The sequence below is a fragment of the Mastomys coucha genome, unplaced genomic scaffold (genome assembly GCF_008632895.1).
Source record: "Mastomys coucha isolate ucsf_1 unplaced genomic scaffold, UCSF_Mcou_1 pScaffold22, whole genome shotgun sequence".
NCBI lineage: Eukaryota > Metazoa > Chordata > Mammalia > Rodentia > Muridae > Mastomys > Mastomys coucha.
Window position 1 is genome coordinate 226997876 of NW_022196905.1, and position 11508 is coordinate 227009383.

Sequence of the window (11508 nt, forward strand, 5' to 3'; positions counted from 1 at the left end):
AACAAGGTCTTTGACTCCAGCTGCTGGGAAGAGATGCCTGATGTGGCAGTGATCACAGGCCAGACCTCTGAGCTACCATAGAGGCCGAACAGGCACTGCAATGGCTCAAAGACCCCGGCAGGTGTTGTAGAATACAGTCCTCCAAGCATAGTAGCTATTACCATCTTCATCAGAGCGGAAATTAATAGCAACAGCTCCTCATGATCCAGCCTGCAGGCCTTTCCTCATGGATGTTGGTAGGAAGGGTGGTTAGACTCTCACCCGAGGTTCCGGCCACTCCTCACTACGGCTCCCTCCCAGCTGTGCGGACTTCCGCCCAAGGTTGCAGATGGTCTCGTGGTCTCAGAAGGTACCAGAGCACAGACACATGTGGTATGTCTGAGTTAAGTGAAGGAGTATTCCATCTATGCTGGAGCAAGGCTTTTCAGTGGTGCCACCGCTTTGGGGTCACACACCCTATAAACATCCTCCCATCTGTGTTAAGCTCAATAAACTCATTGGCTCATCAAAGTGAACTTGGGTGGGATCAAACTTTGGTCTCTTGGTGGAGTTCTACGTGCTGTGACAGATGTTTGTTCAAATTTCTCTGAAGAGTGCACACTGCAGGAGGGCAGCATTAGGAAGAGGTGAGCTGGGTCCCAAAACTGAACTGTTACCAGTCCCTTTTCCAGTAAGCAGGACACATCCTTCCCTGCACATTCTGTGGGACTGGCCCTTCCTTCTTCAGGGTACCAAGGGGAACTCCACTCCCTCCACCCGGAGATGCTGTAGCTCTTCCCGCGGTGTGCACACTGAGTATCCCCACACTGTCACATCTGCTCATCCCCATACATTTATTCATACTCCCCGCACACATGCCCATGCATAGTTTTGAGACGCTGAGCATTCTTTTTTGAATGAAGTCCTTGTTTATTTTCCTTACAGCACCAAGGACACTTCCATCACAGAACACTGGAGCTCAGCCTCTTTGCTTGAGCTAATTTGAACCAAACTATGCTTCCTCTGCCCTCAGGTGTGGGTGAGCACTAGTCAGCAGTCTAAATTCTCAGAGATTTCCAACCTCACGCATGTTTGGAATTGTCCTCAGCTGCAAGGCATGGTGTGTCTGAGACTTGGCCCATTTTCTGTTCAGTTCAATAGCTGGATACCATGAACCGCTTCATTCATAAAGAAGAGGGCCTTATTCAGCTCTTGGTTCTGGGAGTCCAAAGTCAAGGGACTGTGCCTGATAAGGGCCTTCTAAATGGTAGGACTCCAAAGAGTCCCAAGGCTGAGAAGGGAACCTCAAGGCAAAACAGAACGGGTAGGCTTCTCTGAGGAGGTCACCACTGCAGTTACATGGTATCCTCACGCTCTAGTGTAGTAATATTTCTTCCCAAAGGAGCCACCTGCAGCCATACTTGGATATAGTACTATGATGTACTAAATGTATAGTAAGTTTCTACCTTCCCCTCCTCCTTGTCTACTACACCTGACTTCCCTCCCAGCAAGCATCCTTATAACTTCAAGGAATCATATAATCTCCATCCTGCAGGATTCTCCTGAGCTTTTTGATTGAGAGCGTGACACCAAAAGAAGGAGCTAGGTCTGTGGGCTAATGGATGAAAATATTTGCAATTGATGGGGGCGGGGTTGGGGGGTCACAGGAGCGAAGGGAAGATCTGGGGCAACGGGAAGGAAATGTGTTGCATGTTTGTGCAGGATGACCCTGCAAATTTCTCCCCTGGCTGCCTACAAAAACAGGTGCTTCTTCTTTTTCTGTTTTGGTAATTCTGTGACCTCTTATTTGGGGCCATTCTCAACAAAGTGCCTAGGCTGACTCATTCTGTGCGGTCCTTCCCATCCCGAAATGGCAAGTAAGGTCCATGGTACTCGCAAAGTTTTGACAGCTGAGCTTGTGGGCTTAGAATTTAGAGAACTAGGCACTCAAGAGGCACAAGATGGCTCTTCCAGAGGTCCCAGGAGCCCCTCTGCTCAGCAGACACCACAGTACACCCGGGCATGTCCAAAGCTGCCCAGTAAAGCCCACCGGCGACGGCGACCCACGGCTCTGCGCAGCCTGGATGCCAGGGCACCTTGTCGGGCCGCCTCAGGACAGATACTCTCGTACGGTGAGCTCCTTCAGGGTGGCACCCCTGTGCGTGGGCCTCCGGAGCTGGTTCTCGTCCAGCCGGCCGTGCAGCGATGCTAAGTCTTTGCCCAGAGCGTAGGCCAGGCGCACCATGGCGTCCAACAGCGGCGTGTAGTAGCGGTGGCTCTCGCGCGCCCGCAGGCGTCGCAGCGCACGCTCGCCGACCGCGAAGGCCTCGGCCAGCCGCTCCAGGTCGCGCAGGCACACGAGCGTGGCGCAGAGCGCGGGCACGGCGGCGCTCGGGCAGTGCGCCGTCAGCTTCTCCTGCAGCGGCACCGCGCGGCCCAGCAGGTCGAGCGCGTGCGCGTACTGGCCGGCGCGCAGGCAGCCGAAGGCCTCGCGCAGCTCCGGCCGCGTGAGGAAGTCGACAAACTCGCGCGAGCGGCGCACGGCGCGCACGGCGTAGAGCAGCCGCAGGTACTCGCGCAGCTCCAGGCGCCTCTCGCAGATGGTCTCGGCCGACAGGTTCCCCGTCAGGCGCTTCCGCGGGAACGCCACGTCCTCCAGCTCCGGCCCGAAGCGCTTCAGGAGGGCCTTGTGCAGCCTCTCGAAGTCCGAGTAGCGCCTTTCCACCACCGCCTTGTCGCTGTCGAAGCTCCCGGTCTGGACGACCACGATCTGGTACATCTGCGGGCAGATCGGAGAGGCTAGCCTCAGGGCGCCCCGAGAGAGCGCGCGCCTGCGTCTGGGTGCACGCGCACGGGTCAGCTGGGGCTGGAACCCAGAGACCCCTGCACAAGTCTGTAGTCTGCCATTGAACTATACAGCCTCACCCCAGATCATTTTTTTTTAACATTCACTTTACATCCCAATCACTGCCCCCTCCCTCATCCCAAGCCATCTGTTTTTTGAGATAAGAAATAGCTGTGTAGTTTACAGATGAACCGTAGTATTTCCACCTTAGCCTCCCAACTTCTGAGATAGCAGGCGTGCCCTGCTTGGCAACAATGTCTCTGTTTCCCCCTTCTTATGCATCTGCCCCTGTACCATTTTTAAAATCACATTTTGTACGAAGTAATAATGTTACATTTTACATTTAAAAAGCATTTTTTACATGTGTTTGCGGTGTGTGTGTGTGTGTGTGTGTGTGTGTGTGTGTGTGTGGTTTGTGTAAATCAGAGGACAACTTGTGAGAGTTGGTTCTTATTTTCCACCATGTGGGTTCTGGGTGTCAAAATCAGGTGGACAGGCTTGGCAGTAGGTGCTTTTACAGGCTGAGCCATCTGGCTGGCCCTCTGCCATTTTCACACATACATATAGCATACTTTGAAGTTCATCACACACACACACACACACCCATGTGCCTACTCCCCTACTGTACTAGCTATCAGTAAAGGTATAAAAGTAATCCGTGGCAAATGTTGGTTCTAGAATAGCAGAGCTTAGAAGCATCTTGAAAGAAAAGGCACAGGGACTTGATGATGAGGCTGCTGTCTCTCTTGGCTTTTTAGCCTCAAAAATGGGACTCCGGGTCCTAAATTGGGAAGCGTGGGCTGGAGCTGGGAGTATCCATCTGGAACACCTGGGCATTTGTTTCAGCCATAACACATTTAGCCACATTAGTCTGAGATCGGTAATTTAACCTCCTTGAGCTGCAGTTTTCTCATCTTTAACTTGAGGATATGTTGGCAATTCCTCTAGGCTCATCCCAACAGCTAGCTACCTAGTAACAGCTTGTAGTAGCTGCAAGCCAGGTGCCAGCAAGCTATAAGAAGATTGCTTGCACCCCAGCTCCCAAGCATTCTTATCTCCCCTCCCCATCTCCTATTCTCTATCTCACTTCCCCACATGTTCCCAGGCGGCCTCTTCCTCTCTTCCTCTCTCCTCTCTCTCTGTCCTTTTCTGTCTCCCTCCTTTCTCTACCTCTAGCCCCTTTTCCATATCCTGTTCCCCCAGTAAACTTCCTTTTATATTAGGCCTGTCATATGGCTGATTGTTCAGAGGGACTCCTGAGCATGGGCCCTCTGAGGTGCTCGCTCCCACTGCTGCATTATACCTCCATTTTATACAACACAACAGGATAGGAATAGTTCCTGTCTTCTGCACGAGGATTAGATAACTGATTGAACTCACTGATTTGAGGGAGAGCTGTGCCCAGCATGCACTGGTAGCTACGGTAACTGTACTGGTCCCAGTAAGGAGGAGTGGTGAGTGGGACCTCACAGGTCCCAGTGAGTAATACTTGGTATTTATTACTCTTCCATCTTCCTAGAGCAGGCTGATGTTCCGGTCTCACTAGGATGGCAGCTCCCAGCAGGGAATTTCCCACAAGCCAGTACTAGCAGAAAAATTAAATAATGGAGCTCAGCTTTCTTTTGGGTTTACTTTTGTAATTGTTTTTTTCTTAATGTCCTATGAAACTGGTCTTTCCCTGAAATGTGGTATTTTTAAAAGCAAGTCACATAAGAGCCAAGAATGTATTAAGGATTGGAGGAGATTTCAGAATCAGCAGAGAAGGGGTACGGATGACTGACACCTGGCATCATGGGATCAGGAACATGACTCACGTGTCTCTAGTCTTCATGGGACCCTACCTTCATGTGGTACCATGAAACCTCCATTTCTCTGGAAGATTGTGAGTTAGTGTGCCATATTATAAGTGGGAAACCGATCTCCCAAGGCCTTCCCTTGACCATATAGGAGGTGACTGACAGGAGCCCCATCATTCCTAAGCTCTGCTTACTACAAACTTGGAGACTCTCCTCTCCTCAATGCGGGCTGAGGCGATCTCAAAGAGCAGCCTGACGTGTTTCCAGCGGCTCTTCTCCTTCTGCCAGTGTTCCTGTAGCTCCCTTGTGGTCATGCTGGAGTTGGAGCTGGGGCCATCTTGGGCTTCTGGAAAGATATTACCTTTAAGGAATCTGCATTAGGCAGTGCCCCGTAAGCCAGGGCTGGAGGGAGATGACTGGATGTGTGGGATGGGATGGATATCAGAGTTCCGGAAAAGCATACTTATCCCTTCCTGTCACTCTCACTGTGGGGGCTTCAGCTAGACCCCTGTAACTCTACCTGTGTATTGACCTCAGTCCAACACTCTGACTGCTTCTTGTTATTATGAAGTGCACTGCAGGGGTGGTGTATCACCTACTTCTGGCCTGCTGATGGGCCATTTTGTAACCACATGCTCTTGGCAAGTGGGGCCCATGTCCATGTACTCCCTCCAGCACTGCCTCAGGGCCCTGGAGCCCCTTAGTGCATGCACATCAGTGTGCTGGGGGAAGCTCCGAGGAAGTCGTATTTCAACCCGAGCCTGGGTGGTCCTGACTATACAAAGGCTTTTAATCATAGGCTGTTGCTGCTTGAAAACCAACAGTGTTTTTTGTTTGTTTGTTTTGTTTTTTCTTGTTTTGTTTTATCTTATCTTGAGACAGGGTTTCTCTGTATAGCCCTGGCTGTCCTAGAACTTTCTCTGTAGACCAAGCTGGCCTCCAGTTCACAGAGATCCGCCTGCCTCTGCCTCCCTAGTGCTGGGATTAAAGGCATGTGCCACAGTGTTTCTTAAGCCTCACTTGAGCCCCACACCTTTCTGAGAATCTGTTTAGATTTTTTTTCAAACACAGTTTCATAATGAATTGTGCATTTGTTGCAAGAGGCATAGGCCTGGAACATCCTTATCTTGTGCCACCCGACACTCATGCCATCCCCCTGTCTCACTCTGTTTTAATACTGCAGTAAGTGCTTCCCAGTTTGTTCCTGCCAGCTTTTCATGGCACGTCTAATTCATTTTCACCAATGTCTCTCTACTGAGCTTGGAGGCTAGGAGAGTGATCATTTTACTTGCTGGGCATGGCACAACCCAGGCTTCAGCAGATCCATCTTAAATGAGTGTAAAGAGAGATTATTCCAGGAGATGGCACTATAGCAGATACTGTCAGTGCCAGGCCAGCCGCTGTTCTGGAAAATGCTATTGGCTTCCTAAAGGAATCACCTGTAACTCAGAACCCTGGGGCAAAGGACCCTAGGGCCAACCACAGCCACATGTTCAGGTGTCTCCCTCAGCATGTGCAGAAAGGGATGTTGGATAGTCTTTGGCTTCTTTGTCCTTGGATGTACAACTCAGGTATGTTCTTTACACTTTCCCATGAAACCCCATCCAGACTGAGTCACAGTCACCTACCCCAGACATGTGATCACCCACCCCCTAGACAGGAGGCTGCTCTTGTTCCCAATCTGCTCTACCTCCAAGGATCATCTCCCACATAATGAGCCTGCACCAAATCCTTGTGTGGGGGTGACCCTGATTAAGGCAGCTGCCCAGCTACCTTGGTATAACCACTGAAGTGCTTCAAACGTCTGAACTAACCTCCACTTCCCTCACTGATCACAAGCCCTCCAGTTTACCTTCAGGTCCTGGACAAGGGAGGTCTGGGCTTGGAGGCACTACTTCTTGTCTGGTCCTTGTTATGCATTGGTTTATGGGTCCTGTCCAGCCAGGGCTCCCAGGATGCTCTGGACTTGCCATGCTCCAAGGCTGCCTGAGGTGCAAGAGAGAAAAGAGCCAACTCACACTGGGACTCCTGCAGGACTTCGGGGTGTTTGGGGTTCCGGTTGTAATCCATGCCGGCAGGCAGAGAGGAATGGCAGTGATCCCCTTGCTGTGTCTCCTGCTGCCCACCCAGCCAGATCAAACCTAACCCTCCCTTGTAATGGACAGACAAATCCTGAGTTAGGGTTGTGCTCCATGCAGTATGCAGTTGCTCTGGATTTCACATGAAATACTGTCAACTGACAGCAGTGACATTAGAGATTCGCTGGGTGAAGCGTACTGGCTAATCCAGCTAAATGTCCCACCACTCAGCGCACCCCTCCCTATCTATCTACCTTCAAGCAAATATTTAATATGCTCAGTTCACCTCATCTGGCTCACACTTCTTTTTAACAGAACACCCACAGAACTTTGACATTTCTGTCAAGGAAACAGGTCTAGCCTGAGGTCTCGCCGTGTCTAAGCCGTGCCGGCCTGGGATGCTCCCTTGCATGTTCCCAATGTGACCGCCCTCCTCTGCCGGGACTCTTTCTATTTTCACTTTGTGGTAAGGAACTGAGAGTTGCCTGACAGCCAGGACTGGGGTGGGGGCTGGGACACAGCCCAAATTGGCCGACTACAGAGTCTGCTTTGACCGGAAGTGGGCAGCAGGCAGACAGCAGGCTAACAAGCTTCTGGGGTCCAGTCTGTACACATAAGCAAATGGATGCCTTGGTAGCTGTCAGTTTACCCTCCTTCTCTGTGCCTCAGAATCTTATAAAATGGGTACAGTCTCAGAATTACCTTCACAGGCTGGGGTGGGGATTAAGGTAGGCCCACCCCATACAGCTTGGACTTGGTGCTCTTCACACAACAGGGACTACACAGCCCTTTCTGTTACTAGGAGCTGATGTGCATTACGTATTTGAGAAACAGAAATGAAATAAATAATTCTAGAAGTGTGTGCTTTTTATGGATAGCAGCAGCACATTAGGAGCCGAGAAATAAGACATTGTCTGAGAGGAACAAATGGCTGGGCACCCTCTTGGGCACATGTGTTAAGTTTTCTGACAGAGTACCTGGCATCAACAGCGGAAGGGAGAAAGGCTTTATTATGCTCCGTTTCAGGTTGCAGCTCATTGAGGTGGGGAGGGCATAGGCAGAGCACCACAGCTCACCTCCAGGTGGCTGGGAAGCAGAGAGGAAGAAAGGACGGGAAGGGGAGGGGAGACGGGGAGAAAATATGCTTGCATTTATAGAGGCTTTCCCCATGTTGCCCTTGTTTTTAGTGTGTGTGTGTGTGTGTGCATACACACATGCTCATTCATGTGCATGCCCCTCAGCTCATGAAGAGTATGGAGGTCATACTCATGACAGCTTACAGGCTTACAGGAGTATGTACGTTGCTTCCCTCTACCACATAGGTCATGCAGCTGGAACTTAGGTCGTGAGGCCCAGTGGCAAATGGCTTTACCTGCAAAGCCAGCTCACTGAACCACACTTTCCTCTTTTCCAATGAGCCTTTGGCATGGTGCTATCCACATTCAGGGTGGATCGTCCCCCTTACTTAGTCATCTGTGGAAACTGGCACACAGACACACCCTGAGGTATACTTCTCTGGGCTCCCAGGGTCTTGTAAAACCAGTTAAGGTGGCAAGATTAAGCATCATAGCACAAGAAGTGCAATGATGTCATCGCATCCTCTCTTTTAGTTGGTCTGGCCTAGGGGAGGCTGGTGGGCCTTGAGCCTGTGCCTCAGGGGGCTGTTCTTGATATGGCGAGTGGAAGGAACTGCTTTCTGAGTGGCATCTAAGCATTGGTCCAGTGAGTGTTGTTAGGGACCCTCCATCAAGCCTCACATTTACAGGTGGGCAAACTGAGGCACAGAGCAGTGTGCTGGCTGGACCAGTGCTGTCCATGCTTGGGTACTCAATAGTGTGTGTGCCCTGCTAATCTGTCAGCCCTGAGGAGGAGACAAGAGACATGGCCCCCATTCTGACTGACTGCAGCCCCTGGGCAAGTTATTTATTTTCTGTTTTCCTTTTCTCCCTTTCCTTTTTTGGGAAGGGTGGCTACAAGCCTTATCATGCTGTTAAGTGTTGATGGGATGGGTCCCTCATGTTCTGCTAAGTTCTCAACCTCCTAATGCTGTGACCCTTTAATACAGTACCTCAAGTTGTGGTGACCCCCAACCCTAAAATTATTTTGTTGTTATTTCATAACTGTCATTTTATTACTGTTATGAATCATAATATCATAATCTGACATTCAGGATATCTGACATGTGACCCCTGTGGGGGGATCACAATTCACAGCTTGAGAACCACTGTGCTAAGTGCTAAAGCAAGATAGTATATATGGGCAAACTGTAAATATGACAGTATCCATATGCTGTCATATTTAACAGGGTTGGTTTTTTTTTTTTTTTAAGATGGTGCTATACTATGTAGCCCAAGCTACATAGTATAATCTTATCACAAGTCATAATCTTCCTGTCTTTACCTCCCAGGGGCTGGGATTACAGGTATGCCACAGCATGATGAGTTGATTGGAGATATAGTGTTTTCTATGGACAATCTGTACTTTCCCTATCATTTGTCTGTGAGGTAAGTGGTGGCTTGTGGAACTGGCCCTAGTGGTCCAGGCCTTTTCAGACCTGCTTTCTTGTTCTGGGTAGCTGGTGCCATGCAGAAGGAGGGGACTTCTTCCATGGGGCCTTGAAAGACCAGAAATGTGCCCGGGCTGCGTGCTCCAATAAAAACATTCAAAAAACTGGCATGAAACCAGGGCTTGGAATAAAACTCAGAGCCACAACCAAAGCTGTTCCTAGATGTCTTCTCCTACAGGCCGGGCTGGGAGAGTGACCCATTTAAAGACAAGTAAAAAAAAGGTCATATGTTGACAGCTCCCCAGACACATCCAAGCCTCAGTTTCCCCATGTGGGAAATGGGAAATTAATCCTGTTGCTAAACTCCTTGTAGACAGAGGGTTCTGAGGGCCTGCTTTATCTCTCCACACTCTCAATGGTAAAGATGTCTAGCCACCACAGCAAAGCACTGCAGATGTTGGTACCGATAGCTTGGGGACCTGCACTTGGCCCAGAGGACAGAGTAGTGTTGCAGGCTCCACCCCATGCCATCTCCTATGCATGATAGTCTTCCTCTTCTGGGAGCCTTGGCTCTTGTTCCCCACCTCAAGGAATCGAGCCTTCAGTCCTCCTCCTGAGTACACAGGGTCACTTGTAGAGCCTAGGCCACCTTTCTTGGGGGGGGGGCGTGGATGCAGAGGGGATGAAAATCTGGTAGAGTGTAGTAAAAGCCCTTGCCCATAAGACAGAAGAACTGAGAGGCACCCATTCAAAGACAAGGAGGAAGGAAATGCAGCCCAGGCTACGGAGTTTGAGTTTAAACCCCTTTTCTTTGTAGGGCAGCTTTTCCAGGTCTTCATTGAAGGGTCAGCCAAGGCTCTCTACCTGCCCTCTTAGGGAAGGATGAGCACCATGGGACCCCTGGGTGCTTCCCTGTGAAGCTTGCCACCGGAAGTGCTCCCGTTTGTGGGTGTGCATCAGAATCCCCATCGGGACTGGGGAAAGAAAATGTTGGGGGCTCTAATAAAAGCAGGCTGCCAACTCCACTACACCCAGACAGAGCTGGGGTGGGCTCTGAATTCTTACTCTGCTGTAGGGTCCACCCTTTGAGAAATACAAGTCTGGACTTGTTCCCAGGAACAGATACGGTACCTGACATTTCAAAAGGAGTCAGGCTTAGAGGTTGGAGGTGGGCTTGGCCCCAGTTTCTAAGGACAGCCCATACTCTCACCACCCTGGGTCCCTCTTACCCTGTCCCCAGGGAGTTTCCAGAAGGTCTCTCAAGGAGATCACTGGGTCTCAGTGTGAAGAAGCCAGCTACACTTGGGGTCAAACACTGACTGACCTGGAATCTTCAAGCTTTGTGGGTTCGGGGGTCCAGGAGAGTCACATGCCCGACTCCGATCTCTTTTTGCAAGTAGATGGCTGAATGTCTGCCGCAATTCTGAGTTCTCTTTTTGAAAACAGGAAATGGGTTGAGTGATCTTCCTCAGAGGCCACAGCTTATTGGTTGCAGAAAGATGTACATGGAACCCCATAGACAGATGTCTGCAGTGCATCACAGAGGCCATGTGGTACAAGGCCACCTACAGGAGGACAGTTTTACCTCATTCCACAGCAGCTTTAAGCAGCTTGATCCCTATTAGACACCTGAACAATGGCTGGCATTTGGAGAATCGATCTCAAAGTCCTTTGTTTTAGTCCTTTTCTGTGGCAATGACAGAAGACCATAGACTGAAAAAAGTCACACATGAAAGTTTATTTAGTTCATAGCTCTGGATCCGGAACATGTAAGAACACTCTGATAAGACAGTGTCTGTGAGGATTGTCCTGCCGCATGTGACATGCCATGGTAGGAGGTGGACGGACAAGAGCAAGCTTACCTTTGTTGTGCCCAGAGTCCACAGGAAAACCCAAACGAGCCCAAGAATTGCAAAGTGGGCTGTAACTTAGAAAAAAGCCTGTATTCGAGTCCAGACTCAGATCATATGCTTTGTGGTCACTAAGAGCAAGTGCTCGCATGTGACAAATGAGCCCGGAAAAACATGGGTATATATACAAAATTGTGAATTCTTGGGGGATACAACCTTTTAATAGTTATTATCCTAGCTACGAGCTAGGCTTAATGGGGCCCTTTGTGTTCTGTTGACAGGCTGGAGAACTGAGGTTTGGAACACTGAGCTGGTGGGATGCGGAGCCAGTGCCTGACACAGAATGGTATCGGGTGGCCTCCAGGTTTCCATTTACAGACAAGCCATATCCACAACTTGTGACAGAAAGTTCCAGAGAAGACAGACCATAGCACAGGGATGTCATTTATAGCTA

At 50.1% G+C, this 11508-nt stretch overlaps 1 protein-coding gene across 1 annotated transcript; it reads right to left on the reverse strand.

Moving 5' to 3' along the window:
- Positions 1-276: 276 nt before the first annotated feature.
- Snx20 (sorting nexin 20) lies at positions 277-10808 on the reverse strand. Its single transcript, XM_031340782.1, has 5 exons — positions 10790-10808; positions 10529-10636; positions 6473-6606; positions 4815-4966; positions 277-2758 (listed from the first exon to the last, which is right to left on the reverse strand). The coding sequence occupies exons 3-5, from the start codon at positions 6591-6593 to the stop codon at positions 2090-2092; spliced, it is 942 nt and encodes a 313-aa protein (XP_031196642.1). The 5' UTR covers positions 6594-6606; positions 10529-10636; positions 10790-10808; the 3' UTR covers positions 277-2089.
- Between the last annotated feature and the right edge of the window lie 700 nt (positions 10809-11508).